Below are 14,775 nucleotides of genomic sequence, written 5' to 3' on the forward strand. Positions count from 1 at the left end.
AATTATATATATATATAAAATAATTTTATTCTTTATACAGGGTGTCTCAAAAATATTGGTACAAACGTTTAGGGGAGGTAGGTAACATCTAAAGGAATGTGAATCGCACAGGAACCCATAACCGGAAACGTCACAGTAAGTCGGTAGACAGCGCGGTAGTCGCCGCATCAATATACAAACTGTGAGTTGACAGACATGTACCTGGTGTATGGATTAGCAGAGGGCAATGGACAAGCCGCTCAACGAATTTATGGAGAACGCTTCCCAGACAGACATGTACCGGACCACCGTTTCTTTGCGTGTGTGCATCAAAATTTGTGCGATTATGGGTCATTTAGAGGTAACAGGAGTAATGCAGGCAGACCACGTTCGACGCAAACTCCCGCCATGGAAGAAAGTGTGTTGAATGCCATCCAGAATAATCCTACTACTAGCACATGTGCCATTGCCTCTGCCTTAGGAGTGTCTCGTTGCAGTGTACAGCGTGTCTGGCACAACGATTCCTTACACCCCTTTCATCTCCAAAGGGTTCAGTTACTGCTCCCCACCCCCCAAGATCATCCTGCACGTGTGGCTTTTGTGCAGTGGTTTCTCCAAAAAAGTGTTCAAGACTTGAATTTTCCAGCCTATGTTTTGTTCATGGATGTGGCTTACTTCACTCGGGAAGGCTTACTCAATCAGCTCAATGCTCATGTGTGGGCTCACGACAACCCACACGGTGTGCGCCCCCATGTGGCACAACATCGCTTCGCAATAAATGTGTGGGCAGGTATGGTCGGTGACTGCTTAGTTGGCCCGTACCTATTACCATCCCACATGAACTCCGCTAAATATCGGATCTTTCTTCAACAAGTTCTACCAGGGTTACTTGACGATGTTCCAGCAAATGTGAGATGCAACATTTGGTTTCAACATGACGGGGTGCCTGCCCATTATGGAAGATGTGTTTGTGACCATTTGAACAGGCGTTTTGGGCATCGATGGATTGGCCGTGGTGGACCCATTGCCTGGCCCCCACGATCACCTGATTTATCGAGCCTTGATTTCTTTCTGTGGTGTGCCCTCAAATCTATCATGTATGAATCGCCTGTGGAGACAGAAATGGATCTCGTGGCGAGACTCATCTGCACTGCTGCTATTGTCAAAGAAACTCCAGGTGTGTTCGACCATGTCCGCCAATCCACGCTGCATCGGTGTCACGCATGCATCAAGTTTCATCGTGGAACCTTTGAGCATCTGTTGTAACATCATGAAATGCATCCATCTCGTACTCCATTGTTAATATTATGTCAAATAAATGTTTGCCACTAATTACTATCTTGTGTCATTTCTGCTTCTTGTGCCTCTGCTACTACTTTTCCGTGACGTAGTAGTAGTAATAGTGGCATGTGATGCAAGAAAGCAAGTGTATGAGCTTATGCAGCATCAGCCAAAAAAAAAAAAAAAAAAAACCACACCATTCCCTCCAAATGCCTGTCAGTTCCTCCTTAAATTTATTCAACCTATCAATTTCCACAATGACAGATGGAAGTTTGTTCCAGCAATTAACCACCCGCTGGCTAAAGGCAAATTTCCGCACATCTATTCTACATCTGTCCTTTCTTAATTTGAATTTATGCCCCTTTAGGTTCGTAATCTGAACAAGTGGCAGGATCCCATCAGAATTCAGCGTGCTCAACCCATTCAAGGCCTTATACAACTCAATCAGATCACCGCGCAGGTGCCTAGTCTCCAGCCACTGCAATTTGCAGAACTTAAGCCTCTCTCTCTTGGTAAGAGGATCCCTTCATTCCCCTCACCAATCTTGTTGCCCTTCTCTGTACACGCTCAAGCAAATCGACATCCTTCCTAAAATGAGGCCTCCAGACCTGTACACAGTACTCAAGGTGTGGCCTGACGATTGCCTTATACAGAGGGACAATCACCTCCTTTTCCCTGCTAGCAAAATTACTATATATCATTGACAAAACCCCATGACCTGCCCTGGCAGCCTGTCTGCATTGCTCAGAAAACTTCATATCTGACTGCACAATTACTCCCAGGTCTTTTTCATTTTCTACCACCTTAAGTGTAGTACTACACTTAAGGTGGTACTACACTTTTCCGGTTATGGGTTCCTATGCGATTCACATTCCTTTAGATGTTACCTACCTCCCCTAAATGTTTGTACCAATATTTTTGAGACACCATGTATAGAGTTACTAAATAAACATGAATTATAGATCACCACAAAATTAAATAGATACCGTACGCCTTTTTATAATGAAATAAATATATAAACTTAAAAAATAATAATAATAAGTTTAAGTAACTTAAACCCAAATTATGTAGCACCCCTGGAATGTTGGTGCAGCACCCTAAGGTGCCGCAGCACCCCAGTTGAAAACCACTAATATAAGACCTAAGGAATACAATTTTCAGGACTCTACATAAATTAACAAGAACTGGTATTTATAATAAGGGATGAGTGTACAAGAACAGTGGCTAGGGTATAACCAGATAGCATAAATTTCACTAGAGGGTATGACAACGGCACTTAGTTTCCAGGTGATGATAGAATTCACTCTATTTATTTCACTGAACAAGAGCTAGCCATTATATTGTTACAAATATACAGTTACATCTTTGAACTAATAAGAATATTATTTATATATATATATATATGCTTAAATGACTTAAAACAAATTATCAGGTAAATAAAATTTGTACTGCAGGCACTGATCAAAGTATTTCCATGTAAATTGAAACTGTTAATTTTAATTAATTTGGTAACGTTTTTTTTTTTATTTCAATTCCTATTACCATTCCTTCTCAAAGGACTATTGCAGTTCAATCATTTTTTGAGATTATGATGAGCACCATATAAATCTTCTAAAAAGAAGGCACCTGATATTTACTAAATCAAATCTTTATGGGTTTCGATTCACCCAGTGCTTTTAACTTTAAATATTACTTAAAAAATTAGCTTCTCGGATGACAGTAATCTTATCTTGGAAATTAGTAAATCCCTTACTTGTTACTTCTTTTTCTTCAGCTGCATACAGGTAAGCAGAACCTACACCTATTCAAAACAAAAAAAGTTAATCCTATATAATAACAGAAAATTGTGAACTGACATAATGTACACATATTGTTATGACAACAATCTAATTATAAAACCTGATCTTTATCTATAATATGAACTCTTAAGAACACTCCAAATAAACCCATAATTCTAATGGAATTTTGGATGAGCATTCTGAATGCAGGTATTGGACAAGTGTAATAAGGAACACTTGAGTTAAAATGTTCAATTTTAATATAAAGAGTTTTAGCAAGCACATATTAATGTTATTAATTATTTATTTATTGTATCTGTTATCTTTGTAAACTCTTTGTAAAGTTTACATTAAATGTCTCTAAATGCAAAGAAGTATGGTTATTATAAATAAACCCATTATCTGGTAATTTTAACGTTGCTTTTGTCCTTATGCTTTGGTCCTTATATTTACAGCATAATTTATTAGTATTTCATTAATCACTGTAAAAAGAGAGTGTCAGTGAATATTTATTATTAAATGGTTTAGTTTTATAAACTGTTAATTCAATGCAATAAAAACTTTCCTACACAAGGCATTTTGCTATAAAGTAAATAAACCATAAAATACAACTAAATAGACTAATTAATTCATTAAAATAGCCAATCATGTAATATATGAATTATTCCCATTCTTACATTACTTAATATAAAACAAACTTGTCAAACAACTATGGATCCTGAGTAATGTTATGTAAATAAGTAACATATTATACAAGGTCTTTCCAAAAAGATAATGCAGGTGTGAACTAATCTCTTTATTTCAGACCTCTAGCTTTACTGCACTCTAATTTCGTAGTGATCTTGAATAATACTAACAATTTGGTAAAACAATTCTGCTAAGAATTCACACTACTCTGTCATCTTGCTCAGTGCTCTTTTCTTGAAGTTATTGTCAGTGGTTGAACATTCCTGAAAGACTTCGAAGTTCAGATATATGCACAGTGATGTACGTAGTATTTTTTGGCAAATATATACAATTAACATTGGAAGATTTTTTTGAATGATGCTGCATTAGTGTCTGTAATAAAATGTTTGTTCCCTGTATATTTATACACAGGTGCTAGGAAACACACACACACACACACACACACACACACACACACACACACACACACACACACACACACACACACGTAAAATAAAATAGGAGGTATACAGAATGGAAAAGCAAAGTATCAAAAAGTTAAACAAAGACAGTATTTAAACCAAGGCAGAAGTAAAACAAAAATTAGAAAAATAAGTACTGTGTAAGGAAAATTGTATCAAAAATTTAGAACATGTTAATAAAAGGCATATATAGCACAAGCTAATAAATAAAAAATTAGACTGGTGCAAACCTGAAACAATGCTGAGGCCAAAAAGATGTGAAATATCACAACAAAATATAATAGCCAACCAAAAAAAAATATAACAGATAAGTGAAGAATGATGAATAAATAAAACAACTAAAAATAGATAAAAGAGGGAGGAAAAAACAAAACCGGCTAAGGTAAAGAAAGCCAACACGAGAACCACGGTGCACTTACCAGATAAATCGGTTTCCCACTACTCCAGTGTCTCCCTGCATTCTCCATAAACAGACTGTGTGTGTTATAGGTAGCGGCAGTAGAAGCTGATAATAATGTATTGATTAGTTTTTTCTCATTATTAAAAGCAGATTATTGGATTTCATGAGTGTTTTCATGGCTGAATTTTACTTATGGGTACACCGTCCAGACTGCCTCAGTCTTAGCATGTTTATCTATCCGTTTCCCCGCTGTTTTAAAATAGGAAAACAACTGCTATAGATAGTGCACATTATCAGTAGTGGCAGTAGAAGTCGTTTTCGGTATAAATAATATTGGTGTAAATACACCCTAGTTAGTGCCTAAAACTAAACTGCAATCGTAGTGTAAAGGCATCGATTTAATTGCATCTCGTATTGTGACTACCTACACGAGTTACCACTTATTGCACTACCTTCAATAAGTAATGCTTCACTAACAGGGAAGACTATTGTTACTTATTCTCAGTGGACACCACCACCCGGACACCACCGTTTCAAGGCTTGTTGGCCTTGACTATCGTTGGTGGGTAGGCAGGTACCCTGGTGTTGCAATCATGCCAACAATATGAGAGATGCCAACGGGTGAGAGATGCCAGAATAATACTGTAATAATAATAATAATAATGTAAATGCATAAGGCATTATATGACATGAGCATGAAATAATTATATAATATCGGTGTAAATACACCATAGTTAGCTCATAAAAATAAACTACAATCATAGTGTAAAGGCATCAATTTAAGTGTATCTCATATTGTGACTACCTACAACGAGTTACCACATATTTCACTACCTCCAATAAGTAACACTTCACTAATAGAGAAGATTATATCTAGTCCATCTACAGATAGGCTAACAAGCCTTGAAACGGTGCCATCTGGAAGGTGGTGCCAAATTAACAATAGTCAAAAGATAAGCAAAAACTTGCAAATCACAAAAAAAAAAAAAAAAACCCACAAATTTTATAGTAAAAACTGAAATATCCTAAGCCAGAGGTTCCCAAACTTTCTTGGTGCCCCTAGATCAAAAGAAATACCTAAAAGTTCCATTTATTCAGTAATTAGGTCCAAACAACTTAATAAATAATGTTGAAACTGTGAACTACCTCAAGCTAGTACTTCACACGGCATTCGACAGATGTCAAGTATCACTGTGCTTCTCTTTAAAATTTAAAATATCCTGCGGCACCCTGGGTCGCCGCAGCGCACAGTTTGGGAACCACTGTCCTAAGCAGAATATATGAAAGTAACAGCATTTTGGCACTTATTGTTCAAGAGAAATGGTAATATTGTAGGATGTGATTGCATTCTAACCTGTAGCATGGGTTCCATTAACAGTGACTTTTTTTTTTTTAATTTTTTTGACATCTTTTCTCCTTCCCAATCCTGAATTCATAACACATATTTGAAATAATCTTTGAATATAAATATAATAAACATCATAATTCCTCTGTGGGAATGAATTAGTATATATATATATAGAAGGAATTTATTTTGCAGAGACAAAACTCGTTTGAACAAAAGTAGTACAAAGATTTTTGCCAGAATATTTAAGGATACCTTACGGGTTCATCGGAACTACTACTTAGGAAGGACAGGGATAATATATGTTTATCTAATGATATAGATCAAAGTAACTTGCACACATTACTCTGACCAGGAGTTCTTGTTTGTTGCTGCAGCATTCATATTGGCAAGATGATCTGCCAATATGAATGCTGCAGAAATAGAGGAATAGAGGTATAGAAATAGTAATAGAGGCATGTCATGCAAGAAATCAAGCATATGAGCTTATGTAGCATCAGCCAAAAAAAAAAAAATTTCACAAATCCATTCCCTCTAAAAGTTTGTCCAGTTCCTCCTTGAATTTATTTAAGCTCTCAACTACCACAACGACAGATGGAAGTTTGTTCCAGCAATTAACCGCCTGCTGGCTTAAGGCAAATTTCAGGCGCCTCCGTAGCCAGGTGGGTAGGAGCAGCAGTGTGTAGCACATGGTTCTTGATCAGACCGGGGTTCGAACCTGTGACCACCAAATATGGAGGATGCGGAAAGGTCAGGGAATGACCACCGCATATCCCCGGAGCAATATGGCCTTAGTTGCTAATGCTCCTAAAAACCAAATAACAAACAAACAACAAACAAAGCAAATTTCCGCACATCTCTACAACTGTCTTTCCTCAATTTGAATTTATGTCCCCTCAGGTTCATTATCTGAGCAAGCAGAAGAATCCCATCAGAATTCAGCGTGTTCAACCCATTCAAGGCCTTATACACCTCAATCAGATCACCTTGCAGGTACCTAGTCTCTAGCTGCAGCAATTTGCAGAACTTAAGCCTTTCTTGGTAAAAGGACCCCTTCGTTCCCCTCACCAATCTTATTGCCCATCTCTGTACTTGCTCAAGCAACTCTACATCCTTCCTAAAATGATGCCTCCAGACCTGTATGCAGTACTCAAGGTGTGGCCTGACCATTGCCTTATACAAAGGGATAATCACATTTGTTTTTCCCTGCTAGCAAAATTCCTGTATATCATTGACAATACTCCATGTCCTGTTCTGGCAGCTTATCTGCATTGGTCAGAAAACTTCAGTCAGATTGTTGGGAGTGATTGTGCAGTCAGAAATCTGACTGCACAATCACCCCCAGGTCTTTTTTTCATTTTCTACTACCCTAAGTGTAGTACTACAGTTAGTATGTTCCTCTGGGGTTACTTCATCTGCAGTACTTTGCATTTGTCAATGCTAAACTTCAGTTGCCACTTCTCAGCCCATCCGCCCAAATTTTCTAGACCCTCTTGCAGTAGTACACTACCATTACTGTCATTAACAACCCTGCCAATCCTTGTATCATCTTCAAACTTCGACACTAAGCCTGATATACCTTCATCAATATCATTGATAAATATACAAACAACAATGGGCCCAACACCAAACTCTGTGGGACTCCACTAATAACATTAGTCCACGAAGAGCAATATCCATTGATTACAACTCTGTCTTCTCCCACTCAACCACCCTTTTATCCATTGTAGCAACTTACCCTTAATACCATATTGCTCCAATTTTTACAGTAATCTTCCATGCGCAACAGTGTCAAAAGCTTTCCTGAAATCCAAGTATATGATATTAAAATTATTTTTACATCCAGTTCCTTTGTAACTGGGGCTTACAATACCAGGATCGATCCCGGATCTCAAATACCGGGATCCCGGTCATTTTTTCCAGGCATTGAAATACTGCTATTGATACAGAAAATACCAGTTTTTCGGTACTAATTTTAAAAAAATAATTATTTATAATTTAATCACATAAAGGTTATAAAATCATCTTTATGTGATTATGACGTCCTTATCTCTACTAGCAAATGTTCAATAAATCATCGATAGGACATCATGCAACATTGCAACCTGTCCACAATTCTTGGACAACTTCATGTCCGAACGTATCGTTACCCCAAAGTCACATTCCTCCATTACTGACTTTAGTTTAACTCCACCAAGTGTATAAGTTATTTTGAGGTTGCTGTTCCCCAGGTGTAAGACCTTCCATTTTGCCGAATTAAAGCATAGCTGTCACTTTCCTGATCCTGGAAATCCATCTAGGTCACACTGAAAAAGCTCTGCTTGGCAGTGATCATTAACTACTCTACTGATCTTTACATCATCTGCAAGTTTAGACCTCACGCCCTCCATCCCTTCATAGATGTTATTTAAGATAATCAAAAACAACAGTAGTTCCAATACTGATCCTTGGGAAACCCCACTTTTTACATTAACCCAATCAGAGGAATAACCATTTATCACAACCCTCTGCCTAGTGCCCTCAAGCCATTGTGCTATCCATCTAAGGATTTTTCCTATGATTCCAACCTGCTCCAACTTATAAAGTAACCACTCATGTGGGACTGAGTCAAATGCTTTGCTGAAATCCAAATAATGTCAAAATTATTCCCTAAATCCAGCTCACGAGTGACCTGTCAAAATGGCTAACCATATTGGTTAAACATGATTTTCCCTTTACAAAACCATGTTGTGTATCCTACAGAATTCCATTTCCATCTAACTGATCCTGAATTCCGCCCTTGATCATTGCCTCCATGATTTTCCCTACTACTGAAGTTAGACTGGCCGGTCAGTAATTTCCCGTTACACTCATAGAATCGCCTTTATGTTCCAATTTACACCAATCCAATGGAATCGCTCCTGAGTCCAGTGATGCTCTCATAACTAGCCTTAGTGGTTCAATGTACTCACTTGCTGCCTCCTTTAAGATTATAGGGTATATGCCATCAACCACAGGAGCCTTACTCGCCTGTAGGCACAAAAGTTCTCATTAAATAATCATTTGAAATTTCAACATCATTAATTACATTTTTTTCAACTTCACTTCCATAATATCTCATTGACACAAAGGGTTTTTTTATGTAAATATCGATGCAAACTCACTGTTGAGTTCATGTGCAACTTCAGCTATGTTATCTAATACTACCCACGTCCATTACATAAGGGTCCAATCTGATTTGTCCTTTTGTTCTTTGCATTTATATATGTGAAGAATTCCTTAACTGCACTCTTTGCTCTCTCCCAGAATCAGTAAAGATACTATAGTGAAAATTATAATTTGCTTACTATAACGTCTTTCTCCTTCAGAAAATGATGAACATAATTCAACCATGGAAGACCAAGATGGAACAGAACATCAATGTTCTGCAAATTCTTTCCAAAATAAGAAATTGCCTGACTCCAATGAGATTTTAAAAGATGAACTTGAGTCAGAAATTAATGAAACTTTTAACTATTTTTGCTAAAAAAGTTCAAAGCCTAGAAAATATGGACTGAGATTGTCTATGATTATCTCAGTACCATAGTACAGAATAGAATCTGAAAGGGCGTTTTCTGCCACTAATTAAATACCGTACATACCAAAATTAGATCCATTTTAAATGATCATACTATTGATTGCTTATGTTTACTGAGAGCTCACTTTATTCAGACAAGTAGTGTGGATGCTTAAACAAAACTAAACTTTGCAGTAACAATATATATTTTTTGTTTTTAAAATATCTGTATTTTAATGATTTTTTTCAGAATATTTCTTATTGCAATAAAAGTTTATTTAAAACATAAATTCAAGTAATTACAGTACTTGTTTTTTTCCTTACTTTATTGCACCTAATTGTCGTCAAAATTTATTGAGAAAAACGTTTGTTTCTGGAATACCGGTATCCCGGTTTCATAAATTAAAAATACCAAAATACCGGTATAAAGATTTTGACTGGTATTGTAAGCCCTATTTGTAACCACATCATAGTATCCAATCAGATTTGTCAGACAAGACTTTCTCTTAACAAACCCATGCTGTGTCTGATTTATTGCTGTAGTCTTGTCTTATACATTAAAAAAGTTTTCCTCCTAGTGATATTTTTTCAAGCCAATATATCAAATTAGTGGGAAGCTAATGCTAGGAAAAACAAGCTTAAATAACTTCAAGAGGCATATAAAGGTAGTAAAGTAAAGTATACAAGGACACTTAGTCTTAACTGTATTTAAGGCGCCTCCATAGCCAGGTGGGAAGGAGCAGCAGTGCGTAGCACACGCTTCTTGATTAGACCGGGGTTCGAGCCCGTCACCACCAAATATGGAAAATGCGGAAAGGTCATGGAATGACCACCGTATATCCCGGAGCAATATGGCCTTAGTTGCTAATGCTCCTAAAAACCAAATAACAAACAATAACAACTGTATTTAAAGTAATTTCAGGAGTGTCATCAATAAAATGAGTGAATTTGGTTATGATAACTGATTCTGACATAACAGAACTAAAAGAAACATATCATCAGTCAGAAATAGGGGATGATGAGTTTCATTATGGTATGTATAATGTATTTAGGAAGGAAAGATAAGTTAAAAGGAGTTCCAGAGGGTAGGATCATGCTTGTTATCAAATTCAGCCTAAAAGTGACAAAAACATTCCCAGAATCATAACGTATGCATGCCAGTAGTGAATCTGTGTTTTTTTTTATCAGCTTGTTAGGAATAGTATTAGGGGGCAAGAATATTCTAGAACAGATCATCACCTGTGAGCCAGATGACATCATAGATTGTTTGTTATTTGGTTTTTAGGAGCATTAGCAACTAAGGCCATATTGCTGCGGGAATATGCGGTGGTCATTCCCTTGACCTTTCCGCATTAGCATTAGCAGAGGCATTTGATGCAAGAAAGCCAGCTTATGCAGCATCAGCCAAAAAAAAAAAAATAATAATAATAAAAAATAAATAAAAAATAACCACTACCACTTCACCCCTCTGTTCGTTCAAAATACCTGTCGAGCTGAGCCTTAAACTTATTTAGGCTATCAACTTCCACGACAAGGGATGGAAGTCTGTTCCACCAACCAACCACCCGCTGGCTAAAGGCAAATTTCCACACGTCTATCTTACATCTATCTTTCCTCAATTTGAATTTATGCCCTCTCAGGTGATTTTTCTGAGCTAGAGGAAGAATCCCATCAGCACTGAGCATGCTCAAACCATTCAAGGCTTTATACACCTCTATCAGATCACCTCGCTGGTGCCTAGTCTCCAGACGCTGTAATTTGCAAAACTTAAGCCTTTCTTCGTAAGAGCGCCCCTTTGTTCCATTCACTAATCTTGTTGCCCTTCTCTGTACTCGTTCCAGCAGCTCTACATCCTTCTTGAAATGAGGCCTCCAGGCTTGTATACAGTACTCTAGGTTTGGTCTGACCATTGCCTTATACAAGGGAATAATCACCTCCTTATCCCTGCTAGAAAAATTCCAATATATCATTGACAATACACCATGAGCTACTCTTGCAGCCCGTCAATTAACGGCCCAGGTCCTTTTCATTCTCTACCACTGTCAGTGTAATATCACAGAGTTGATACGTTGCTCTGGGATTGCTGTTTCCCATATGTAGTACTTTACATTTGTCAATGTTAAACTTCATTTGCCACCTCTCAGCCAATCTGCTCAACCTTTCCAGATCCTGCTGCAGCAGCATAGTGTCAGTAGTGTCTTTGACAACCCTGCCAACCTTCGTATCAGCTGCAAACATGGACATTAAGCTTGATATATCATCATCAATATCATTTATAAATACAGAAAACAATAATGGACCCAATAGGGACTCCACTAATAACATTAGTCCACGATGAGCAGTGTCCATTGATTACCACTCTCTGTCTTCTCCACCTCAACCACCCCTTTATCCATAGCAGCAATTTGCCTCCAATGCCACACTGCTCCAATTTGTGCAGCAATCTACCATGTGCAACAGTATCAAAAGCCTTTCTAAGATCCAAGTATATAATATATCAAAGTTATCTTTTGTTACTGCATCATAGTATCCAATCAAATTGGTCAGGCAAGACTTCCCCTTAACAAAACCATGCTGTGTCTGAGCTATAACTGAAGTCTTGTCTAGATGATCCTGCAGTGCTTCTTTAACCAGTGCCTCCATTAATTTTCCGGGAACAGAAGTTAAACTCACAGGTCTATAATTACTTGTGTCAGCCTTTGATCCTCCTTTGTGAATTGGGTTCACATTTGCACATCTTCAGTCCATGGGTACCGCTCATAATTATGGCTAAGGGTTTGCTTACTTCCTTTGCTGCCTCCTTTAATATAACTGGATAGATCCCATCCACCCCAGATGAATGGGATCTATCCAGTTATATTAAAGGAGGCATCCAGTTATATTATATTAATACAACAATTTGTCCTCCACTTTACTCTCAGTTATTACAAGATTCTCTAGCTTACTGCCAGAGTTGAATACACCTCTGGCATTCCCCTCGCTGAATAACTCCTCATGTGTGAATGTCGATGCAAAATATTCATTTAGTTTGTTAGCTACCTGAGCAGGATCATCAACTGTTGACCCATCGACATCAAGTGGACCAATCTGATTCATCCCCTTCCTTCTCGAGTTTACATAAGTAAAGAACTCTTTGCTGTTTTTCTTTGCATCCCTTGCCAAAGATTTCTCGTAATCTGCCTTCGCCTGCCTAATCTCCTTTGTAACTTGGTTACAGATCAACTTGTATCTATCATAGGCTTCTGTGTCATGTGTTAATTTTTATGTATCCCATGCATTTTTCTTCTCTGCCATATGTCTCATTAGTTCATCTGACATCCATTTAGGCCTAAACCTTGAACAATATTTCTTAGTTGGTATGTAAAGCCTAGTAGCTTCCAAGATAAGTTCTTTGAATGCTTCCCATTTTGAATTTGCTGTTGGTAACATCATCAGTTGGACCCACTGTATAGAATTTAAATACTGCCTCAGTCCATCATAGTCACCTTTATGAAAGCAATAACACTTCCCTTTACCCCTAATGGTAGTTACCTCTTTGAGTAAATCCCACTTCAGCACACTGTGATCACTGCCACCTAGTGGTTCATTTATCTGCAGATTCTTAATGCATGAAGAATCAGTACTGATAATCAAATCAAGAGTGTTACTCCCTCTAGTTGCCTCTCGAACATGTTGATGTAGAAAACAATCATCCAATAAATCCACAAAAGCCTTGCTAGTGTGTGAGTGACCAGCCCCCAAATTCCAGTCAATATCTGGGAAATTAAAATCTCCCATTATAAGACTCTCTGATTTACTGGCCCACTCTATTTCCCTGTACAGTATCTTATTATACTCATCAGAGTCATTAGGCCTATAGCACACTCCTACTCTCAATTTTGATCTCCCAATGCTTATGTCACACCAAACTGACTCGACACTACACTGTCCAGCGATGTCCACTGGCTTCACTTCCTTGGATTTTATGTATTTCTTAACTAATAGCATAACCCCTCCTCCCTTCCTATCCAGTCTATCCTTTCTGTAGACATTGTACTCTCCAAATTCCAGTTCTGCATTACTTATATCTGTGTGACACCACGTCTCTGATATCCCAACAATATCTGCCTTTGATGTTTTGAGCAATACCTCAAATTCACCAAATTTATTTACTAAACTCCTAGCATTGGTGTACACGCAAGTGTACATGCACCTGTTCTTTTTCTTAGCTACCCTAACACAATCCATGTGTTTACTTGTACCCCAATGATTCCCAGCAGTCTCTGAAATATCCTGCATCTTATTTTCCAGGCTGCTGCTCATTCCAATAGAAGCAGTGCAAGAATCACTTTCACCTCTGCCAGTGGCTACTGTTAATCTATTAGTCCTTGTATCCCCTCAATCTAGCAGTTTTCCGACCCACCTAACACTGCCTCGATAGCATCAGCAAACATTCTTGCACCCTTTCTATTTAAGTGTATCCCATCCCTGTAGAAGCAGTCTCTCCTGTTAACAAGTACAGACCAGGCTGAAAAAATTTCTACCCCTTGACTTGAGCCTTGCACAATCTTTCCAGGGCCGAATTGATCGACAGGGCTCTCATCGTATAATCCCTCCTATCGTGTCTGGGCAGAATTGCAGACATTTTCAAATTCAACCCTAATTCACGGCTTTTTTTCAACAGTGACCTGTACCTGTTAAGTAATTCCACCGGTCTTCTACTCTTAATATCATTAGTGCCAACGTGTACAACTAGATCACCTTTTGTGCCCTTAAAAGATGATATCCGCTCTACAACGTCATCAACCTTTGCCCCTGGCAGTTATACCCTGGTCCTGTTCCACCTATCCTTTTCACAAAGCATGTTTCCCCCTTTCTCTGACAACAGAGTTACCAACAACTACTAGTTCCTTTGGGGCCAGCGCATTCTGCCTTGGGGGCTGCCGCTGTGTTGCGTGATGACCAAGTGCAAGCTCTGGCATTGGTGTGGGCTGCTGAGAGCTTGATGGGCCCCTCACTTTTAATCCTTCGAGGGCATCCACCCTGTCCTTAAAGCTCTCATATAGGCCCATAACAATGCTGAGTTGTTGCCTGATTTCCTTACACTACTTGCATCGTACGCACACAAAGACATCCACCATGGCAGTATCATGTCCCGTACCCGACTGCTCCACAAACATCAAGCAAATGAAACCCATGTTTAGTCTATAGAGCAAAGTTTCCGGCACCCCCCCCCCATACTTCTCCTTCAACCCATGCACGGTACTAAGTACTATAGGTTTTGATACCTTTCGTGTTTGGGGTTTTCGTAAAAAAAAAAAAAAAAAAAG

General features: G+C 38.2%; 1 protein-coding gene across 1 annotated transcript in view; it reads right to left on the reverse strand.

The window, feature by feature from the left end:
* The window catches only part of LOC150090810 (uncharacterized), a 214,884-nt gene that overhangs the window by 104,442 nt on the left and 95,667 nt on the right, over positions 1 to 14,775 (reverse strand). Inside the window, exon 5 of the mRNA XM_090374183.1 lies at positions 3,014 to 3,061. Within this exon, the coding sequence (XP_090230309.1) occupies positions 3,014 to 3,061 (48 nt within the window). The remainder of the gene's footprint in view (positions 1 to 3,013; positions 3,062 to 14,775) is intronic.

Source organism: Mastigoproctus giganteus, chromosome 1, assembly GCF_048544385.1.
Source record: "Mastigoproctus giganteus isolate SK-2022 chromosome 1, ASM4854438v1, whole genome shotgun sequence".
Lineage (NCBI taxonomy): Eukaryota > Metazoa > Arthropoda > Arachnida > Uropygi > Thelyphonidae > Mastigoproctus > Mastigoproctus giganteus.